Below are 24820 nucleotides of genomic sequence, written 5' to 3'. Positions count from 1 at the left end.
GCTCCATATGGATCCACCTTAATTCCTTCTTTTTTAATATCTGCAGTCTATCACCCCCCACCTTATTAATGGAACGTTATCAGTGACCCTGAACCTTACTGAATGTCTACTTTCAAGAAAATGTTTTGGGACCGGTAACTCCGTAAGTCCCGTCCTGACGGTACTCTTGTGCTTGCTAATGTGAGCCCTGACCTCCATGGTTGTCTCACCCACATAGGTGAGCCCACAGGGGCATATAATCATGTATACTACATAGCTTGACGCACCAGTGTATCTCTCCTTCAAAAAATTTTTTTCAACAATATGGGGATGATAGAAAAATTCCCCTTTCAACATATTGTTACAATAAGCACAGCCCAAAAATGGAAAATTACCATATTTAGCTGTAAAGTCCTTTGAACAGAGGTCTTTGATGTACCAATGTCAGATTTAACCAATCTATCTCTCAAAATACGTCCCCTTCTGTGTCAAAGTAAATTGTATTTTTGCTCCGTCTATGTGGAACTAGCTGCGATTGCGGCTGCGTTGATTGTTCCTGTTGCCTGGGTGATCCGTCCCGGACACGGTCACATGATGCTGCTGACGAGGAGTGTGGGCGGGCACCATTGTTGGTCGAGTTCCCGCTGCATCCTCGTGACGGGGATTCTTCCGGGATGTTGTGCACCTGTGCACTTATGATGCGGCTCCAATGAGACTGGCGGTTTGACGGTAGGCCTGCAGAGATGACGTGAAGGGATGACGCAGGTATGATCGGTGCATGATAGGATGTGCCTTATTGGTAGAACTATATGCGCCTCGTTGTATAAAGACCGTGGATAGGTATCTTGATATATTTGGCACCTCTTTTTTGGAGAATTTCATTGGCCCAGACATTTCTGAATAATCTACATGGGACTCTGTGGATTGGTTGGTGATTCCTATGGAAACCATGGTGCACTGAGCTGATTTGTCAATAGAATTGTAAACATAATGTAAATTACTAGTGTATGTAGATTATCTATAACATATATATGGTGAATAGATTTACGATTTTTATTACACATGTGTTTGATGTTTGTTTTTTGTATTATTATGTAAAAATTGTACTGTGGGCTGTGGCTTGATGGTGATTGGTGCACTGTGTGGCATTCACACTATTTAAGCTGGCCCTATGCATTGTATTGTATGCTTGAAAAAGACCTATATGGTCGAAACATTGCTTTGCTATGGCAGAATAAACTTTTTTTCTTAATTTACTACACCCGGATGGAGTGCTGTCTCTCTACTATTTTGATGTCCTCAAATCATTGTCCTCTCATCCACATCCCATGATTGTCCTTGAATACATCCCATCATTGCTCTCTCCCACACATCCCATCATTGCCTTCTCCCAGACATTCCATCATTGCCCTCTCCCACAGATCCCATCACTGCCCACTCCTAGACATCCCATCATTACCCTTCCCCACAGATCCTATCATTGCCCTCTCCCACACATCACATCATTGCCCTCTCCCACACATCCCATCATTGCTCTCTCCAACATATCCATCATTGTCCTCTCCCTCTTTGGCCTCTCAACCAAATCCCATCATTGTCCTCTCCCCACATCCCATAATTGCCCTCTCCCCACATCCCACCATTGTCCTCTCTCACACATCAATCATTGTCCTCTCCCACACATCATCATTGTCCTTTCCCAGACATCCCATCATTGTCTTCTCCCTCCCATTTTTCACACATCTATCATTGTCCTCTCCTCCACTTCTCATCATTGTCCTCTCCCACACATCCATCATTGTCCTCAATTCATTGTTCTCTCCTCCAAATTTCATCATTGTCCTCCCACACATCCAATCATTGCTCTCCCACAGATCCCTGTTATGATGTGGTGGTTTAGGAGCAACATGGAACGAGCTCTGAAGGAAGTGGTATCTGTACTGACCGCAGTCCCTAAGCTCAACACAACACTAGAAGTAGCCGTGGGATGCTCCTAACTCTCCCTAGGCACCTCGACACAGCCTAAGAGCTAACTACCCCTAAAGATAGACGCAGGAAAACTATCTTGCCTCAGAGAAAATCCCCAAAGGATAGATTAGCCCCCCACAAATAATGACTGTGAGTGGAGAGGGAAAAGACATACACAGAATGAAACTAGGATGAGCACAGGAGGCCAGTCTAGCTAGATAGATAGGACAGGATGGAATACTGTGCGGTCAGTATAAAACACTACAAAAACCCACGCAGAGATTACAAAAATCTCCACACCTGACTAAGGGTGTGGAGGGTAAATCTGCTTCCCAGAGCTTCCAGCAACACAGAGTTAATTCATACTGAAAAGCTGGACAAACATAGAAAGCACAGAACGGATAAGTCCACAATCTGTGGACAGAAAAGAGCAAGCAAGAACTTAGCTTTGCTGAACTGGTCAGGATAACAGGGAAATCCAAAGAGATGTGAATCCAACCAGGAACCATTTACAAGTGGCACTGGCTGAAGGAAAGAGCCAGGCATAAATAGCCGAGCAGAAAAGACAATCAGTAGAAGCAGCTGCTGACAGCTAAATCCAAGGAGCAGCCATACCACTTGAAACCACAAGAGGGAGCCCAAGAGCAGAACTCACAAAAGTGCCACTTACAACCACCGGAGGGAGCCCAAGAGCGGAATTCACAACAGATCCCATCATTGTCCTCTCTCCCATATCCCATAATTGTCCTCTCCCACACATCCATCACTGTCCTCTCCCCCACGTCCCATCATTGTCCTCTCAAACACATCTATCATTGTCCTCTCCCACACATCCCATCATTGCTCTCTCCCACACATTCCATCATTGTCTTATCCCACACATCCATCATTGTCCTCTCCTCATCATTGGCCTCTCAACCAAATCCCATCATTGTCCTCTCCCCCACATCCCATAACTGTCCTCTCCCCCACATCCCATCATTGTCCTCTCCCACACATCCATCATTGTCTTCTCCCCCACATCCCATCATTATCCTCTCACACATAGATCATTATCTTCTCTTCCATATCCAATCGATGTCCTCTCCCTCACATCCATCATTGTCCTCTCCCCCACATCCCATCATTGTCCTTTCCCTCACATCCCTTCATTGTCTTCTCCTGCACATCCATCATTGTCCTCAAATCATTGTCCTCTCCTCCACATCCCGTTATTGTCCTCCCACACTTCCCATTATTGTTCTCTCTCACATAGATCCATTATCTTCTCTTCCACATCCAATCGTTGTCCTCTCCCTCACATTCATCATTATCCTCTCCCACACATCCCATCATTGTCCTCTTCCTCACATCCCATCATTGTACTTTCCCTCACATCCCTTCATTGTCTTCTCCTGCACATCCATCATTGTCCTCAAATCATTGTCCTCTCCTCCACATCCCGTCATTATCCTCCCATACATCCCATTATTGTCCTCTCCCACACATCCCATCATTGCCCTTTCCCACAGATCCCATCACTCCCCTCTCCCACACATCCCATCATTGCCCTTTCACACACATCCCATTATTGCCCTCTCCCAGACATCCCATCATTGCCCTCTCACACATCCCATTATTGCCCTCTCCCAGACATCCCATCATTGCCCTCTCACACATCCCATCATTTACATCTCCCAGACATCCCATTATTGCCCTCTTCCAAACATCCCATCATTCCCTTTTCCCACATATCCATCATTGTCCTCTCCCACAGATTTCATCATTGTCCTCTCCGAGACATCCCATCATTGCCCTCTACGAGACAGCCCATCAATGCCCTCTCTCACATCCCATCATTGCCCTCTCACATATCTCATCATTGCCCTCTCATATCCCATCATTGCCCTCTTCCAGACTTCCCATCATTGTCCTCTCCCACACATCCATCATTGTCCTCTCTTCCACATCCCATTATTGTCCTCTCCCCCACATCCTATAATTGTCCTCTCCCCCACATCCCATTGTTGTCCTCTACCCCACACCTCATCATTGTCCTCTCCCACACATCCCATCATTGTCCTCTCCTACATATCCTATCATTGCCCTCTACCACACATCCATCATTGTCCTCTCCCAAACATCCATCACTGTCCTCTTCTTCACATCTTATCATTGTCCTCTCCACATACTATCATCATCCTCTTCCACACATCCATCATTGTCCTCTCTTCCAAATTCCATCATTGTCCTTTTCCACACATCCATCATTGTACTCTGTCATACATCCCATCATTGTCCTTTCCCACACATCCATCATTACCCTCTAGCACACATCCCATCATTGCCCTCTACCACACATCCCATCATTGTCCTCTCCCACACATCCCATCATTGCCCTCTACCACTCATCCCATCATTGTCCTCGCCCATTCATCACATCATTGCCCTCTCCCAGACATCCCTTCATTGCCCTCTAACACATCCCATCATTGCCCTCTCCCACACATCCAATCATTCCCCCCTCCTACCCATCCCATCATTGCCCTCTCCCACACATTCCATCATTGCCCTCTACCACACATACCATCTTTTCCCTCTCCCACACATCCCATCATTGTCCTCTCCCACCCCCCTCATTGTCCTCTCCCCAGTGCATTGGAAAAAAATGCCAAAAAACACTCAGTGCTCCGTAAGTTCCCCCCGAGGCTTTCTTCATCTACGGCAACTTTCTCTCTGACACAGGCTTGTACTACATGCTGATGTGCTGCATGCTGTTCGCTCCTTGTCTGCAGCATATGATGAGGGCAATGTGGTCATGGGCCCCCTGGAGCCTTGGACTCCAAGCAACAGGACAGATTGTCTTCATTATTAGCCGCCCTGCAAGGGTCCCCCATCTACATCCGGGCCCTGGTGCAGCTGCACTGGCTGCACCAACCTAATGTCCGCCCCTGCTGATTTTTTCCCTTTATGTGACTTCTCGGCTTTGACCCTGCTTGGCGACCATTGCTGCCTCTGGTTCACATCTCAGATGGCAGCCCTTCTGTAGTTAGTAATCCACTGGACTCCATAGTAAGTCCAGATCCTTGTATAATGCTGAAAGTGTGTTGGCTTTCTCTGGAATCTGCTAGACGGAGTGGCTTGTGCCAAGTGTGTCTGAGGTAGCCTTTCTGAGCCTGTGGCCTCACACAAACGTTACATATACATGATGTGGAGAGATAGATATGTGATGGAAAGATAAATAGATGGATATCTAATAGTAAATGTGTGTTGTTGCTATAAGGAGCAGCACATTTTTCAGTATCAGTAGTTGCTTAGCATCTGGTCTCCTTCCTGGGGACTGTTTTGAATGACGCACCTGTCAATCAGTCAGGCAGGTATCATTTTTTTGCTGTAGTGGAGCCTGAATCATCCACTGTGCAGATCCCCAAGTGAAACAGAGAGAAGACATGTAATTATAGCATAAGCTCCAGACTCAGTAGATATTATATATAATTATTCCTCTTGTTGTTTACTGATAGACTGCAGTCTGGGATAACCCCTCTCTGAGCATTGCATTGTGGGATGGTCGATTTATAAAAATAATTCTAAACTGGACAGACAATTGGCAGCGGTGGAGGACATCTTGGCATTGTGCTGCTACTGTTTCTTGGTGGTGTGTGAATATGTTCCTACAGACTTGTTCACTGTGCAAGTAGCCCATGTGTTCCTTTTTCCATAATTGTGCTGCTACTGTAGGAGACCATCCCTATTATTTACCCCTGTATATTTGTTACTTTGTCTGTAAAAAATAACCCCACTCACTTGCACCAGAACTCTTCTGACAATCTTCACCAAGAACTATAAGAAGAGGCGCAACCTGTGGAGTGATTTAAGCAGGGCCAGGACACTGTATAGTTAGTAGGACTGTCAACTTTGAATTTTAGCTGTGGACCAGGATTCAATTTGTTGCCCTAGCCATGAAATGCTATACCCTCCCTAGCCAACTTAGAATGACTTGTGGCCCACCCATTAGGGACAAATCACTCCACTCACTATATCAGGGGCACATTACTTGGTCTTTACAGATTACGGAAGACTTCATAAAAGCCAAAATCTGTACCAAGACCACCACCAATCATGGGTAATTTATAGAACTTGTGTCCTCCTAAAAGATACATGAGCTCACCATAATTGCCAACTGCAGCGATACTTCTATTCAGGCCACACACTTTGATGCGTGTTTTCATGAGATTTTCTCTGGCCCACAGGATTAATTCAGGATGTTTCCCCTTTTTCCGGGAAGTATTACAGATGTTCTTCAGTGTGGTGGAAAATATGTCATACATCATGGCCAATGTGTGACTATAGCTTCAGGTTTTTCTTATGGTTATACCCCTGCTTACGGGACTAGGATGTATACCCATCACTTCTGTTGAGAGTAGCCCATGGTGGTAAAACACGCCCCACCTATCTCAGTATTTAAGATTCATTAGGTCAACAGTCATAGAATCCTCCACCCAAATATTGGTCATGGAGATGTTAGATACAGTAAGTAATAATGGAAAACCTCACACAAATCTCATTAATGCATCTGTGACATGGTCTCCAGGTGCTTACCTAAATGCAACCTTCGAACCTCACAAGATCTCCTTCTCTACTCCCCTCTTATCTCCTCTTTCCACAACCGCATCCAAGACTTCTCCAGTGCTTCTCCCATACTCTGGAACTCTCTACCCCAACACATCAGACTCTCGCCTACCATAGAAACCTTCAACAAGAACCTGAAGACTCACCTCTTCCGACAAGCCTACAGCCTGCAGTGATCCTCAACCTACTGAACTGCAGCACAACCAGCTCTACCCTCTCCTAGCGTATCCTCACCCATCCCCTGTAGACTGTGAATCCTCACAGGCAGGGCTCTCCCTCCTTCTGTACCTATTAGTGCCTTGTTGTTTGCTCATGTTTATTGTATTTGTCTTTATTTGCCCCTTTTCACATGTAAAGTGCCATGGAATAAATGGTGCTATAAAAATGTATATTAATAATAATTAATGGAGATCTGTTGAGTAAACTATTATGGAAAACTCCGGTTAACTCTTAGTCATGATGATTTGTTTAGTCAACACTATTGGAAAACCCCACCCGAATTTCATTTATGGAGATCTGTTAGGTTAGAAAGAACTACTCATACTCTGTGATTGAGTTAGATCAACAGTTTTGAAAAACTCCATGCACATCTCAGACATAGAGATCTGTTACAGTAAGTCAGTGATCTTGAAAAGCTCTACCCAGACCTTAGGACTCTCCATGCCGTGAAGCTTTCTTATAGGCTGTATCATTAAAAAACATGATGCCTGGTGTCTATCATATAGCTTCATTTCACTGGTAATCCTACTTCATTTGCATACTATAGCACCAATTATATGAAATTCTTCCAGCCTTGGTTAGTCATTACCATGGCATCTGTGCTGGCATGGAATCCACTGAATCTACTATCTTATTAGTCCTACGCAGCTCATATGTGTATGTATTGGTTTCTGATGCCAAATGAGTAGAAAACACAACACAAGAATCCTAGAGTGAAAGAACAGTTGGCCTGGTCTACCATCAAGCAGGTGACAACCGCCAATTAGATTATTGGGATGTAGAATCTATATGATGTGTAGCATGGGTTATCCCACTTTATTTATTTATTTAGGCCCCAATTGCTACCTCCATGCCTGGCTAAAGCTACGCCATCACCATCATGATTCCCAAGAAAGACACATACAAGGTTTTGGGTGTTATCATTTTTCTTTTTTCCAAATTGTGGGAATTGTTTTGTACCACAGAAGTCACAGTAGAGAACCTTTAAGACCTTGACAGTGATGCATGAAATTCATAGACAAATTTTGTGTGAACATCAAATGTCCAGAGGAAACAATTTTTTTCAAAATGTCCAACTTTATATCCACGCCACAGATGGAGGGGGGTTGATGTCTCATTCCAAATTTTTTTTTTTAGCCTACACAGTGGGATAAGGGCTAATCACTAAAAACAACTTACAGATGACCTAATATGTGCGATTGTGCAGTCCCACCCATCCCCAAAGCGCCGGTGATTGGGTGTAAAACACCTTTGAAATAAGCTCCTTCTCTTGAAAACCCTCTTTATCTACTTAACATAATCAAAAGGAGTCATGTTTGAACCTCTTTTCTTTAGCCCCAACATCTTAGAAACTTGTTTCAAAGGAGTTGAATCACTTGACCAGTAAATTGGCACTTCTGTGGACAGCTGTGCCCACTAGTTTGGCTTTGATGTAACAGAAATGGGGGTCTGCCGATTTCATGTGTTTTCATCAGTATTGGGATACTTATGCCTTTTTCAGCCTTAGATGGTTTTCCATGAGTGTATAGAAGATATACCTAGTCATCATGTGGTCATGAAATTTACATTTTTTGGTGGCACTGTTTGATTATGGAAGATATCCTGAGAGATGCCCTTTGCCCACAACAACGGGTTAACCATTTTTTCTGCCGATTTTTACGATTTGAAGTAGATGTTACATTTTTGGGGTCAATGTAAAGCTTATGAGCTTCCGAGAATTCATATAAAAATATGTTGTTACTAAAGATTTTAGACGTGTGAATAATGTACGTATAACTAGTTAGATGCTAACGACTTAATCAATGACTGTTTAGTCATCGTCGTCATCATCATCGTCGTCGTCATCGTCATCATCATCGTCGTCATCATCATCATCGTCGTCGTCATCGTCGTCATCATCATCATCGTCGTCGTCATCGTCATCATCATCGTCGTCGTCATCATCATCATCATCATCGTCATCTTCTTCAGTATTGATATCTCCTTCCAGAACATCTTCAATCCAGTCTTCTAGTTCATCTACTGAAGGCAGGTCTTCTTCATCATCCATGTCCATCCAAACACTATCGGCCTGTGGGAGAAATTTTTTAAAATTCCATCATTAATCAATAACTGCCATTTTGCTACCATATGAATCATTAATTCTTGTCATATCAACCGTATCTATGCTGGGAAAGGTTGACCAATTACAGAAATTCCAATTGATTGAACCTGCAGAACAATTTCCCTCATCTGCTACCACAGGTTAAACAAGACATTACACAGTTCAAATTCAAATCATTGAATTGGCCTTGTAATGCTGGAAAGGATAGGTCCTCCAGGAAAGAGACACACTTTGTATCCACTCTTGCCAGGAGATGAAGTTATTTAATGGAAGACCCCACTTATATTAATTAAACCTTTTAACCGTTTAAAGATTGACTTGGCATCATATGTGGTGCAATATCTAAGTTTGATAGACTAATTATTCAGGGACTGTGGATGGAAAGCTATCAAGATCTGCTGATAGAAGAGTTTGGTGTTACCAGAAATATTACAGAAGTCTGGAAGGACCAGACCTCCTACGGTGGAGGTGGCATAGCTAGAACACTAAGAACCTGAGATGTCTCCTTGGTCTCAGTGTTTGATGAAACATCTCACTATTCATGGTCAATTTTAAAGGAATTCAAAAGAAGTAACAATTCCATTGTTGAACTATAACCCTCCCCAATACTCAAAAGAGAGCTAGTGGCCAAAATCTCTCTAGTCCCCTATAGACAGGAACGCTCAGCACTGCTGTGTTCTCTTAGAGAGAGCCGATGCCAGAGACCTCTGGCAAATAATTAACTCTTGGAGCCAAAAAGGATCAGCTGTCAGAAATAGGACAAACCAAATCCTTTGCTACCCTGACATCGTCTGTTGAGGAAGAGTCATAAGGCATGATGATTGGGCAATGTTCTTCTAATGTGTATGGAAGCCTTAAGACTGTCACGAGCAAAACAGTTTGTCACTCCTGAATTCTGATTGTAGAGCTGATGTTTTCTGGATCTTGATACTATAATATCTTAATTTTAAGCCCAGGATGTAGAGGTAGGTCTGCCGATCATCTTCAGATTGCTAAACTGCACCACTGCATTGTCTGAACATGATAACCAAACTTCTTCATGCCTCACTGTCACACACAACATTGCAGGAGGCAGCCATAAAAAGCAGTAATTAGGTTCCACAGAAAGGACACACTGCAGGAACAGGATAATAGACAATGAAAATAGCAGACAGTCGAGATGGCAGTCATGGAGGCAGGTGGAATAAAAGCTTTCAGAGGAGCATTTATATACGTGCAAAGCTGTAGGTCAAACAAGACAAAGAAGCTACTGATGGACAACTTAAAAGGAACCATGGGATTTAATCAGTTAGGGGGGATTGGTTGTGACGAGAACACTTGAATAGGCAGCACAATATCTTCATAGGCATGCTAGTTCATTACATAGAAAACTGAAGAATGAAGCTGAGCATGTCTTGTAACTAGTGAGAGATGTTAACCAGATGGGTCTACGTGCTTCGAGATAGATTGAATACTATTAAACAAATGTTATAATGCATAATTGGAAGACCGCCGCAAACCAAAGTAACAGTAGGAAGACCTGTAGCTAATAGATGGGAGAATTCTTACTAGTCCACACTTGATCATGTTTTACCGTATTATTTTATCCCTTCAACCACCTCTTATGGCGATAATATTTAGTGTATTTTTATTCTTTCTGTTCGTTTACAATAGTTCCATATTCATCCACCTTTTCTAGTACAGGACTGTGATTTTGATTGATCATTTTGCCCACTTGATCAGCTTGGCTAAATAATTGTAAAGATGACTAAATCTTAAATTGAGGCCTCTTCCAATGATTAATATCTATAATTAGTAAATGCATGTTTAATTTTAATAGCCATAAATATACAGTATAAACTTGTCACAAAGTCTCCAAGACTTTACAAAAGTGCACATCTCCCTTTTCTTTCTGTGGCTTTATACATTGAGTTAATTTATCGTCCCAGGCAGTAAAAAGCTAGAAAGCTCAGATAAAATCATTGGTTTTTACCAGAATTGGATTAGAGGTAAATAAAAATTTGGGGAATCTACCATGATGGCCACAGACCTCATCCTAGCCGTGATTTGGACTGTATGCAGCTTTTTAAAAGCAAATGTGATTACTTCATCACATTCTGACACCCACCATGGATTAGGCATGTACTAGTCCACAAAATAAGCCACCAAGGAGCTAGGTTTCTTGCTAAGTGATTTTAACAATCTGATCTGAAGAACTAACCTCGGTGGGAAGAGTTGGGTGATGGACAATCAAGGTGGTGGAAGACCCAGAACACATGCCTAGTGGCTTTTTAGCAAAATTGAGTGAAGTAGCAGTTTTTGCCTTCATTGTTAAGGCCACCATGGAGCAAGTTGTGTAACATGATTGTGATTGTAAAACCTGGCCTTGGGTGGAAGAGTTAGGTGATGAGCAATCAACATGGTGGAGGATCCAGAGGACATGCTTAGGGTACCGTCACACTATACGATTTACCTACGATCACGACCAGCGATATGACCTGGCCGTGATCGTAGGTAAATCGTAGTGAGGTCGCTGGGGAGCTGTCACACAGACAGCTCTCCAGCGACCAACGATGCCGAGGTCCCTGGGTAACCAGGGTAAACATCGGGTAACTAAGCGCAAGACCGCGCTTAGTAACCCGATGTTTACCCTGGTTACAAGCGTAAAACTAAAAAAAAACAAACAGCACATACTTACATTCTGATGTCCGTCAGGTCCCTTGCCGTCTGCTTCCCGCACTGTGACTGCCGGCCGTAAAGTGAAAGTGAAAGCACAGCCGCTGTACTCTGCTTTCACTTTACGGCCGGCAGTCACAGTGCGGGAAGCAGACGGCAAGGGACCTGACGGACACCAGAATGTAAGTATGTGCTGTTTGTTTTCTTTTAGTTTTACGCTTGTAACCAGGGTAAACATCAGGTTACTAAGCGCGGTCCTGCGCTTAGTTACCCGATGTTTACCCTGGTTACAAGCGAACGCATCGCTGGATCGCATCGCTAGATCGCTAGATCGGTGTCACACACACCGATCTAGCAATGACAGCGGGAGATCCAGCGATGAAAGAAAGTTCTAAACGATCTGCTACGACATACGATTCTCAGCAGGATCCCTGATCGCTGCTGCGTGTCAGACACAGCGATATTGTAACGATATCGCTGGAACGTCACGAATCGTACCGTCGTAGCGATCGAAATGGTATAGTGTGACGGTACCCTTAGTCACTTTTGAGGGAAATCAAATCAAGTAGTATTTCCTTCCTTCATTTCTAAAGCCATCAGGGAGCCAGTTATCACCATCTGGTTGTGATTTAAAAAATCTGATCTGAAGAATCAGCCTAAAGAGTTTGTTAATAATCATCACTAGGTCTCGAAAAGTGGTAGAGCACCTGGAACACATGTCTTTTGTACCTTTGCATAACAAAACTATAGGTTGAACATCTCCACAAGTTATACCCCAAGACGATGAACATAGATATACAAGGTAATTACTGAGGCTTCTCAGGCTTACTTACATCAGTCACATTCACCACACCGATATGAGGGCGAGACAGGTCAATGCCAAACTTCTCTTCCCAGTAGGGAATCAACTAAAAAAACAAAAATAAGTAAGTGAAAAATAGCATGCACACAGATCCAATTCTCTACACGTCTCTTCTAATCCTATTCGTTTTACTATGCAACTAGGCACACCGTTCTCACATTCAGAAGAAACATTAAGGGTGCCAAGAACGCCAAGGACACTTCATTCAGCTATTCCAAGTGTGCAACCAACTTGAACTGCATGCTATTCATCAAAAATACAGCATTTTTTTTACGCAGTTCGTTGTGAGCCAGGCTGTAGGATTACAGCTTTTAAAGCAGCTTTCCAATACAGTACAGTGAGAACTACGAATTTTACTTTAATTTTAATTAAAAACCTAAAAAAACTTTATTCAGTTGCAAATTTTTCAAAATCTAAATCATTTTATGTGATTTAAAAAAATCTTGTCCTTTGTCAGAGAAAATTGCCAACTCTAAGCAGTAATTTCTTATATCCAAATATGAGATTTCCTTACCAATGGGAAGTCTTCAGGGTCGATCCAGATAATGCTGAGGTCTGGGTTATCTGTATTATCTTCTGCAACCTCTTTGATGATTTCCAGGAACTCATAACCATCTGAAATAGAGATTATGATCAAGGATCTTTCCATAGTTGCAGGACTTTCGTTATCTTAGGTTCTCCTTTGTAGCTGGTAAATGATAATAATGTCATCATTTTTCAGAAAAGAGAACAATGAGGTTCCTCAAAAAATCTTTGTAGTTAAAATTGGAATTTCTAATTTCATTTAGTGAATTTCGAAATGAAAAATCTTGGCAAAGCATTTTGTCTTTTACACCAAGATATTTAGATTGTGTTTTATTTTTTTAATTGTTATGAAATGGTAAATTTTAGATGTGTTTCTACGTGTCCATCTCCAAAGGTGGCAACAAAGGTTGGGCTTGTTTCCACTTTAAAACCCCATAAACCTAAATATTTGGCCTATGTGCACCTGTCAGAGAACTTTGTTGGCATCTCTGCTGTCTCGAATTGATGCAGAGAACAGTAGCATAGGCTTGAATCTTCTGTAGGTGCTTCCATGTGGAATTTTTTGAATGTTTTTGTTTGCACCCCTGAAATCTATACTACTTACCAGGATCATCTTCTTCTGCGAAAGCTACAATGTGGATTCCATTCAAATCATCTTCCTATAAGAAGAAAAAAAAGAGAAGTTAATGCAGTGAATGGTGAGGCTCAGATAAGAATCTTTGAAGCTTGATTCAAACTTTCAGTATCTTTGGAGCCTAAGAGGGTGAAGAAAACGGTATATACCCACTCAAAGTCTCTAACTAGAGTGATTTTGTGGAAACCTGGACTGTTACCTCTGATTTACCCTACAACAAATAAGAAAAGGATCTTCCTTACAATGAAAGAAAGTGAATAGTCTACAGAAAAGGGTCTCCTGTTCATGAGGCCTTTTGGACCCATAACAAGGATCCATTCCAAAAGATGCAAATAGGGAAAACATGGATCCAACAGGATAGGATTTATAGTGCCAAGTTGACTCCCATAGCTAATGACTCTTTAAAAAGCTAATATTCGTGAAGCCTTTTGGACCCATTCTAGGTACTAGCTAATAGATGCCAACAGAGGAGCAAGTAGATCCAACAGAATGCATTTTTTTCTGTAAGATAAAGGTTGCAATAAACGTTCGATGAACATAAACTATACTAAGTGATTTCAGTAGGATCAGTATATGATGATTTCTGGACTTCTTGCAGATGAAAAGTAGTATTGAGTAGGGTTTGAATGTGCCCAATCTTTTTTTCTCATGAGAGATAAAACTAGACTAGTTGACAATGGCTTACCTGTCTCTTTTACTAAAATATTAGCTATTTCAGCAAAAGACTTTTTGTGTGTTCCCAGATTAGAAGGAGGACTGCTATCCATAAAATGTATGACAGCTGTGATGCAGTGACCCCTATAACAACAGGTAGGGGGCGCTGCATGGTCTCCCCAGTATACGCACGGAGGCGTATTGAGGCCATAGGAATGCATGGCAATTGCATGCAAGTGTGTGAGAATGTGACAAAGTCCGGCATTGTGGTGAATGGCCGATATATGTGTCGCAGAGGAGGGGACTCTGCGCTGCCAGCCTGAAGCGATGTGGTGTTCTGGGACCTATAGTCCCACAAGTATTTAGTGTTGTATAATAGTCATGGGAGGTTTGGCAGGGCTAGTTATGTGAGATGGGTGGGACAAACTAGCCACACACACCCACACTCCCACCCAGGGGAGTGGTTTAAGGCTATATAATGTGACATGGGTGTGGGTCACATGGTCCTGTGTATGTTCCTGTGTTGGAAGACCTGGGAGTAGGCTTCCTGAAAAGCACATGCTGGTATTGGGAGGTCCTGGGAGTAGGATCGTATCCCTGAGCAGCGCACAGTGTGGGAGGTCCTGGGAGTAGGACCGGATCCCCGAGTAACGCACAGTGACACTGAGGACCTGTATGGTCTGTGTTGGGGAAGCTACCGTCCTTCGCTGGGTCTGGACTGACTAATGTGTGCCACCCAGGCAAGTTGGTGATCCCTGTGAGGCAGCTTACCCAGAAGAGTGGACTGACAAGGAGTCAGCAGGTGGAGCAGGAGCTCCCGTAAGGTACATCAATAGACTGTTGGTGCTTGTGAGGTTCTATGAACTGTGTGGTAACCCACGGCAACTGGTGAAAGGAGGACCAGTGTGTTTAGTTGCTGCAACCATAATGTCGTATGTTGGTGCCTGTTGTGCTCCAGGGACATTAGTGAACTGTATGGCATCCGGTCACCCACGATAACTGAACACAGAGGTTTGGCGTGTTTAGCAACCGTGTTTCAAAGCCGTAAACTATGATGTAGAGACTGTGTGCTTGCTGTGCATATTTCTGTGGTTTATGATGCAATAATAAACCATGTGGACTGTTTTGTTTGGAAAAAAACCGTGCCCGTGTACCTGAATCCCGTGCTAAGCGAGTGTCCAATACAATACACTCAGTAAGAGCAATCTTACACAGCTGAAGAACTAGAGGTGACGTGCTATTCTGGATTAGGAGCACATGCACGCTTAGCCTTGTTGAATGTGCATATGTTTTGGTGGGTTAGAGAAAATAATTGTTGACTGACATCTATGCAAGGTGTATAGTCACTCTAAAGATCTTCTACTAACCCTACAATCTTGTGGCTTGGAAAACCCTTAGCTAATTGTAAAAAACAATGATCCAAGATGATTTTATCCCCTGGAGATAAGTAACACCTAGGAATGTTCTCCGTTCTAAAGAAGGACATAAACACATCTTGATACAGGAATTAGGCCATATACTTGTTTACACTATAACTATGGCCAGTTTGCGTTAGAGGCATTAACTAATGTAATTTTCGGTGCTCGGCTCTTGCTGCTTGTATATATCTCGTCCGCCTTTATTACATCTGTTACTTATTACTTTCATTAGTTCTGCTTTGTATCTCCTATATTAATCTTTGAAATGACACATCGCGCCGTACGGAGCTGAGAATCCTGGCGCAAATTACACCTTCCGTTGCCTCGGTGACTCACGGCTATGAGAATGCAGTATATACTGCCACACAGTGCACATTAATAGAGGGCATAATGGTTTGATGAGGGGGATCAGCTGAGATTCAATGTATTGATAGATTTTATGCATAAATCAATTCAGTGAAAACTTCGAATTAAGTCGCAGAACACACAGTGCAATGTAAAACAGAAAAAAACAGATTAAAGCTGTACAGTATAAAAAGGCCCGAAACACCATCCACATCAATTTTCACACACATACATGCACAACTGTCAATATACAAACAGTTGGGGGAACATAGATTGTGATTTGGCTCCACTTAAAGCCTTGATAATAACACTAAAATTAGGACATCATGGAACAGTAAGTGTTATCCTAGGAATGGTCAAGACGTAGGGTCATAAATAGGATAACTCTTATCACTTACCCAAGTTTCGTACATGCTGTCAGGCTGGAGTTTTCTCAATGTTGGTCTGGAAGACATTAATAAAGAGGACATGGGAATATTACCCTAGAGAACCATCTGGAGTCACCAACCGAACGTCTGACCCCTCAGCCGCCTGTAAGCCCCCCAGAACCTATTGTACTTCATCCTCTGTTATGGTCAACCTATTGCTTCCTACCTATAGAAGTTCAACTAAACAGTGGCCTCCCTCACTATCCACAGAGGGACACTATACCGAGTTCTCAACTTTTTTCCCCACAATCCAAAAATATAATGTCATTATTGTGTAGGGGAGTGCAGTAACTATGGTCTTGTGATCACAATTTATAGGGGCAAATTTTCTTTATTGAAAAATATATTTTATGGGACACCATGACCTTTGCTAAAAGGGTCACCATGACTTTTGCTAAAAGGGTCACCATGACCTTTGCTATGGGGCACCATGACCTTTGCTATAGGGGAACCATGACCTCTGCTATAGTGGCATCATGATCTCTGCTATAGTGGCACCATGACCTTTGCTATAGGGACACTATAACCTCTGTTATAGAGGCACAATGACCTTTGTTTTAGAGGACGATGATCATTGTTAAAGGTTTTTTGCTGTGAGGGCACCATGGCTATGGTTATTATTTAAAGTCATTGTTACACCATGATTTATGTTCTGGGGCATCATTGTTATTGTTATTGAGTATTGTTATATGGCCATAATGGATATTGTTATATGGATGGATTACAGGGACACCATGCTATTATTATTGGGGCAGCTGTAAGGGGGTCGACAGCACTGTGGGTACCTGCGTGCCGGGTCCGAAACTAGAGAGGCCGCACTCCTGTTCCCGGGGGGAAGCCTGAGCGAGTCGGGCCGTCCCCTATTGCCTGGGGGACGCGCTAGCGAGGCAGACCTTCCTGCTGTCTCAATAGGGCGAGGAGTAAGGGGAGAAAAGCGCGCACAGCAGCGGGGGGATAAAAGAGAAAAGTGGGCGCAGGAGGTCAGTTTGGTGCAAACGCAGTGCAGCGCGCAGAGCAGTGAGCGGCGCGCTCTGCCTCCCCTGCCCTCACCACAGGGTACCGGCATTGCGACAGGTGGCAGAGAGATAGCCCCTGTCGCCTGCAGAGGAACCGCTGCAGAACAGAGCAGAGCCGTGCAGACCAGAAGGACAGGGACTGTTGCGCAGAGGGTAGCTGTGTGTCTAGCAGCAGCAGCAAGAGAGAGGAGTACTCCGTCCGGGGAGCACCAGCATCATGCAGGCCGGCGTCTCCCATTTCCCGCCGCCAGCAGAGCAGTGGGGATTAGAGGGGGAGAGGATTGTGCAGTGTGTGCCTGGTGACTATACACCATGTTCCAAATTATTATGCAAATGACATTTTTCTCGGATTTTCCTAAATGATCGGTGCAAATGACAGTCAGTCTAATAAAAGTCATCACCCGTTAGAGTATACATCGAATTTTATTGAAGAAACCTTCCAATGATAACAGTATAATCTCCAAAATGAATAAAAACTCAAAATGCACTGTTCCAAATTATTAGGCACAGTAGAATTTCTAAACATTTGTTTTCAACAATTGAAAATGCTCATTTGTGGAATTTGCAGCATTAGGAGGTCACATTCACTGAACTAAAAAGCTATTTATCTCCAAAACATCCTAAGAGGCCAAGTTACATGTTCACATAGGAACCCTTCTTTGATATCACCTTCACAATTCTTGCATCCATTGAACTTGTGAGTTTTTGGAGAGTTTCTGCTTGTATTTCTTTGCATGAAGTCAGAATAGCCTCCCAGAGCTGCTGTTTTGATGTAAATGGCCTCCCACCCTCATAGATCTTTTGCTTGATGATACTCCAAAGGTTCTCTATAGGGTTGAGGTCAGGGGAAGATGGTGGCCACACCATGAGTTTATCTCCTTTTATGCCCATAGCAGCCAATGTCTCAGAGGTATTCTTTGCAGCATGAGATAGTGCATTGTCATGCATCAAGATAATTTTTCTCCTGAAGGCACGTTTCTGCTTTTTATACCATGGTAGAAAGTTGTCAGTCAGAAACTCTATATACTTTGCAGAGGTAATTTTCACACCTTCAGGAACCTTAAAGGGCCCTACCAGTTGTTTCCCCATGATTCCAGCCCAAAACATGACTCCGCCACTTCCTTGCTGACGTCGCAGCCTTGTTGGGACATGGTGACCATCCACCAACCATCCACTACTCCATCATCTGGACCATCCAGGGTTGCTCGACACTCATCAGTAAACAAGACTGTTTGAAAATTAGTCGTCATGTATGTCTGGGCACACTGCAACCGTTTCTGCTTGTGAACACTGTTTAGGGGTGGCCGAATAGTAGGTTTATGCACCACAGCAAGCCTTTGAAGGATCCTACACCTTGAGGTTCGAGGGACTCCAGAGGCACCAGCAGCTTCAAATATCTGTTTGCTGGTTTGTAATGGCTTTTTAGCAGCTGCTCTCTTAATCCGATGAACTTGCCTGGCAGAAACCTTCCTCATGATGCCTTTATCAGCACGAACACTTCTGTGCTCAGATTCAGCCACAAATCTCTTAACAGTACGATGATCACGCTTAAGTTTTCTGGAAATATCTAATGTTTTCTTCCCTTGACCAAGGCATTGCACTATTTGATGCTTTTCGGCAGCAGAGAGTTCATATTTCTTACCCATGTTACTTGAAAACTGTGGCCTGTTTAATAATGTGGAACATCATTTTTAAGTAGTGTTCCTTTAGAATCACCTTGAAAACTAATTATCACGTGTTTAAGATTGATTTCAGTGCTCCAATGAGCCCTGAGACACAATACCATATACTAGTTTATTTGAAAAACAAAACAATTAAACCTTTACGACACTTAAATCCAATTTGCATAATAATTTGAAACACAGTGTAGAGAGAGGTGCAGTGTACTGGTGACTATTAGAGAGCAAGGTGCCAAACACCGTGTCTGTGAGTAGAACACACGTGCCTCATAAGAGTGACTGGGGACAGGATAGACCCTTGCACCGTGACTGTGCCATTATAGATTTGCCGAGCCACATTGGGCTCGTTCAGGACTGTGGCCTGTACCTTTGTTAGACACTACAGCAGGCACCAGTCAGTGCTTCGGTCCCAGAGCATCCGTACAGCCCACGTCCAAGCACTGCCACCGCTGACAGAGACTGTGAGGAGAGTCATGCAGGGGCTACATCAGGCTCAGACAGTGCCGTGGCCCACGCTCTTCTGGCAACATCATTATATGGACTAGGGCTCAGCAGAAGGTACCGGAGACCGACCGCTGCCACCAGAAGACGGGGCATTGATGCCCACAGGACCAACAGGGAAAAGATACCACTCCAGCTATTGTCAGTGCTAACCACTTCATGGACCTAGGAATCATTGACTTAAAGGATGAGCGAGTATACTGATTGTTCGGGTTTTCCTAAGCACGCTTGGGTGGTCTCCAAGTATTTGTTAGTGCTTGGAGATTTAGTTTTTGTCCACGCAGCTGCATGATTTATGGCTGCTAGCCAGCCTGAGTACATTTGGGGGTTGCTTGGTTGCTAGGGAATCCCCACATGTATTCAAGCTGTCTAGCAGTCGTAAATCTTGCAGCTGCGTGGACAAAAACAAAATCTCCGAGCACTAACTAATACTCGGAGACCACCCGAGCATACTCGGGAAAACCCGACAAACGAGTATACTTGTTCATCACTAATTGACTCTCATCAAAACTGCCATTACTATTACCGTTATTTTTCACCTCACCATATCCTTTGCCATTGAACTGTTTTATCCCCTGTTTAACCCTTTATCTCCCTGCGTGGAGTATACCCCTGTTAATAAACTTGTTAACCCTTGCTCTGTCTCCTGTCTGTCACTGCATCCCGCAACCTGCTTACACAGCAACTTCTTTATGTTGGCAATATGGTCATTGTTATGTAGGCATTATGGTGTTTGTTAAGATGGGAGCATATCTATTATTATGGGGGCACCACATATAATGTTCTTGGGGACCATTGATAGCTATATCCTCTCTCCTTCTGTACTTGTGTGTGCCTTGTATTGCTCATGTTTATTGTACTTATTTATAAATGCCCCTTTTTTCACATGTAAATCGCCATGGAATAAATGGCGCTATATAAATGAATAATAATACTAATATAATGTTATGGGGCACCACATCTGTTGTTAACTAAGACCTTTTCTCCTGTTATAAGGGAAATATTGGCTATTGTTATGGGGGCACCATGGCTGTTGCTGTTGGGCACTATGAGCATTGATATGGGGCAATTGTTATGGGGGCATCATGGCTATTATATAAACATCACAGCTATTCTTAAGGTGGAGTATAGTTATTGTTATGGGGTCACTGTCGCTTTTGTTAGATGCCTTATGGCTATTGTTATAGTGGTGCCATTTCTTTATTGCTTTGTGTATGGGGTACACGAAAACTATGGTTATAAGGGCATTGTATAGGAAAGAAAGGACATGGCCACCATGTTTCTTGGCAGAACTTCTTTCTTAGGAATTTGCTCTATTTCCTACGGTCTCACTGAAGTAATTTCTTAAAAGTAAACAAGTCGGCCGTCACAGCTGCGGTCGTTCTCGGGATCCATGGAGCGCTCTAATTTAGTATTAATGATGTGATATGTAAGAAACAACAATAATAATGTATTTGCTCAGCGCAGAGTAAAGGCCTCGCTGTCATGGCAACCGTGGTCTCTGAACTGCCAATATTTAAAGTGTGTCTGTAGAGAGGAGCTTTCATCAGCCATACTGAGAAACAAGGAGCTGCGAGACGTCTTTTATCTACCGTTAACCCTCAAGAGACACCTGCGACAGAGGCCCCGTGTCCCTGCAAGGAGCAAAATGTAGAGCTGCGAGCTTCTCTGAGAGTATCACACCACTCAGAAGACCCTATCGCACCTTGCAGGCTAAGATACACTAACTTAATCATCCACAGGAAGAGACAGATGAGGCCTGAAGAGACAAGGAAGAATCAACCATGGGAAGAGACAGGCGAGGTCTGAGGAGACAGGGAAGAATCAGCCATAGGAAGAGACAGAGGAGGTCAGAGGAGACAGGGAAGAATGAGCCATAGGAAAAGAAAGAGGAGGTCTGAGGAGACAGGGAAGAATCAGCCATAGGAAGAGACAGAGGAGGTCTGAGGAGACAGGGAAGAATCAGCCGTAGGAAGAGACAGAGGAGGTCTGAGGAGACAAACAGAGAAGATAAAGCCACAGAAAGAGATAGTTAAGGCCTGAAGAGACAGGAAAGAAGCAGCTATAGGAAAAGACAGACAAGGCCTGAAGAGAAAGAGAAGATTAAGGCACAGGAAGAGAAAGACTAGGCCTGAAGAGACAGGGAAGAATCTGCAGCGCCCCAGGGTCCTGGTCGTTGCAGTAATGTAACACCAGGGGGAGTGGTGTTACGTCTGAAGGCAATAAAGGAGATCTCTTTACCAGGTATCACAAACCACACAACACACTTCACACTCCAGGCCGCCAGGGGGAGCCATGTTTCTATTTATTAGGGCACTCCTCACAACTAGTTAAAACTGTCAGTTTGGACAGGAAGTGAGGCAGAAGTGAGCTGGGCTTCCCCCAGTGAGCTGCTATCTGAGCTGCTCTCAGGTAGTGGGTCCCTGACAGGGGTGGGATCCTGTCAGAGGCTTAGACAGAAGGCCACAGAGCTGTGACTGCTTACCAATGCGGCAGCATCCAAAGGAAGAGACATTGAAGGGAATTGCGTTGCTGAGAGTGATAAACGAAGTCATAGCAAAAGGAGAGGAAACCAGAAGGAGTTCTGCCCTGTAAAAGGCTGCCTCCTTTCTGAGGCGCAGAAGCCGGTAGCCGGAACACCCAGGGAGTCATCGTCTCCAAGCCTGGCTCCAGAGATCGGCAAGACAGCTAGTTCCATATTAGTTGCCCGACCTTTTACCCAGGAGGCACGGTGGCAACTGTGGGGGCCGGGGCGTGATAGAGTCCTTGTAAAAAGCCTCAGGCCATCAGTCATACAGGTTTGTCCTATCCTTACCATCAGGGGGACAGAGAGAAAGAGACTTAACATCTACAATTGTTGTGAGAACCTCACCGAGAAGCTCAGCAGGGAGGGACTACAACACTCAGGTGCTAGAGGAAGGCTACTGATTTCCACCTGGATAAGGGGACTCTGGATTTGCCTTCAGACCGGCCGGACTCTGCCTGCCCTGTGGTCTGGTGCTCTGGACTGTGGATGCTGAAGCCTTCAGTAAAAAGGTAAAGAGACTGCAACCTTGTGTCCTCGTTCTTCACTGCGCCTCACACCATCCACCATCTACACTCTGGGAAGCCCTGGAGACATACTTAAACCTGTGGGAAGGTATACCAACTAGCTGCCATCACATCACCCCAGCGGACCCCTAAGCAGCGTCGGTCACTCTGACCGAATACCACAGGTGGCGTCACGAACATTTCCCCTTTAAAGACCTTTCCCCCTTTTATCAACGGACGCTCCTACGGCCACGGACCGGGTCAGCCACCATGACATCCCCTATGAGAACTGAAGGGCCCGGCTCCGAGTACCCCACTGCCCTACGGGGGCGCTCCAAATCAACCATAGGAAGAGACAGAGGAGGTCTGAAGAGACAGAGAAGATAAAGCCATAGGAAGAGATAGGTAAGACCTGAAGAGACCGGGAAGAATCAACCATAGGAAGATACAGAGGAGGTCTGAAGAGACAAATAGAGAAGATAAAGCCACAGGAAGAGATAGGTAAGGCCTGAAGAGACAGGTAAGAATCAACCATAGGAAGAGACAGACAAGGCCTAAAGAGACCAACAGAGAAGTTAAAGCCACGGGAAGAGACAGGTAAGTCCTGAAGAGACAGGGAAGAATCAACCATAGGAAAAAACAGCAGAAGCTTGAAGAAACAGAGGAAAATCAGCCATAGGAAGACACAAATTAGGCTTAAAGAGACAGAGAAGAATCAGCTGTAGGAAGAGATGGACGAGGTCTGAAGAGACAAAAAAGATTAACCTACAGGAAGAGACAGACGCGGCTTGAACAGACAGAGAAGGCCTAACAGACGAGGCCTATTCTGAAAATAACAATCACACATAAACAACCAGACTGTGAATTGATCACTAAGTAACAGGGCAACGATACCCTAGGACGCATACTATTGTCAATGAAATGTAGTAAAACAGACCTGAGGCCACATATTTTCCTGCTGAAATACGATATGCTGCGTGATCCAATATTGTTTCCCTGAAGACTATATGATACAAAGATCCAGACCTGACCTCTGACCCAAAAGAATAGGAACATTAAAAATATAATACTATAATACTGCTGCCTATGTACAAAATTATAATTACTAAAATACTGCCCCAATGTACAATAATATAACAACTATAATACAGCCCCCTATCTACAAGACTATAACTACTATAATACTGCCCCTATGTACAATAATATAACTACAATAATACTGCCCCCTCTGTACAAGAATAGAACTACTATAATACTACTCCTATGTACAAGAATATAACTACTATAATACTGCCCCCTATGTACAAGAATATAACTGCTATAATACTGCTCTTATGTACAAGAATATACGTAACAAAAATAATACTGCTCCCTATGTACAAGAATATAACTAAATACTGCTCCCTATGTACAAGACTGTAATTACTATAATACTGCCCCTATGTGCAAGAATATAACTACTATAATACTGCCCCCTATGTATAAGAATATAACTACTATAATATTGCCTGTATTTACAATAATATAACTACTATAATACTGCCCCTATGTACAAGAATATAGCTACTATAAGGCTATGTGCATACGTTCAGGATTTCTTGCAGAAAATTCCTGAGAAAAACCGGACATTTTCTGCAAGAAATCCGCTAGATACCGCATGCGTTTTTGCCGCGATTTTGCAGCGGTTTTGACGCGTTTTTGACGTGTTTTTTTCCGGACACATCCCAATGCATTTTGTGGTGGGAAATTCGCAAAAAACTCGCAAAATTAATGAACATGCTGCGGTTTTTACCATGATGCGTTTTTTTCGCGAAAAAAACGCATCATGTGAACAAAACATGCGGAATTCATTCAAAATTATGGGATGCTTATTGTATGAGGGTTTTTTTTTGCGGTTTTATAGCGTTTTTATCAGGAAAAAACCGCAACGTGTGCACACAGCCTAATACTGCTCCTATGTATAAAAATATAACTACTATAATACTGCCTCCTATGTACAAGAATATAACTACTATAATACTGCTCCTATGTACAAGAATATAACTACTATAATACTGCTCCTATGTACAAGAATATAACTACTATAATACTGCCCCTATGTACAAGAATATAACTACTATAATACTTCCCCTATGAACAAGAAAATAACTACTATAATACTGCCCTATGAAGGAGAAAATTTAATTTGCACAGAT

At 43.4% G+C, this 24820-nt stretch overlaps 1 protein-coding gene across 1 annotated transcript in view; it reads right to left on the bottom strand.

Moving 5' to 3' along the window:
• Window positions 1-7682: 7682 nt before the first annotated feature.
• Window positions 7683-24820, bottom strand: part of CASQ1 (calsequestrin 1) — a 78799-nt gene continuing 61661 nt past the window's right edge. Inside the window, exons 7-11 of the mRNA XM_069728738.1 lie at window positions 16370-16415; window positions 13525-13579; window positions 12910-13010; window positions 12367-12441; window positions 7683-8845 (exon numbers count right to left, since the gene is read on the bottom strand). Of these exons, the coding sequence (XP_069584839.1) occupies window positions 8585-8845; window positions 12367-12441; window positions 12910-13010; window positions 13525-13579; window positions 16370-16415 (538 nt within the window). The 3' untranslated portion in view covers window positions 7683-8584. The remainder of the gene's footprint in view (window positions 8846-12366; window positions 12442-12909; window positions 13011-13524; window positions 13580-16369; window positions 16416-24820) is intronic.

Source organism: Ranitomeya imitator, chromosome 1, assembly GCF_032444005.1.
Source record: "Ranitomeya imitator isolate aRanImi1 chromosome 1, aRanImi1.pri, whole genome shotgun sequence".
In the NCBI taxonomy this organism is placed as follows: domain Eukaryota; kingdom Metazoa; phylum Chordata; class Amphibia; order Anura; family Dendrobatidae; genus Ranitomeya; species Ranitomeya imitator.
The sequence above is the reverse complement of the archived record's forward strand: the minus strand, read 5'-3'. Positions and strand labels throughout refer to the sequence as shown.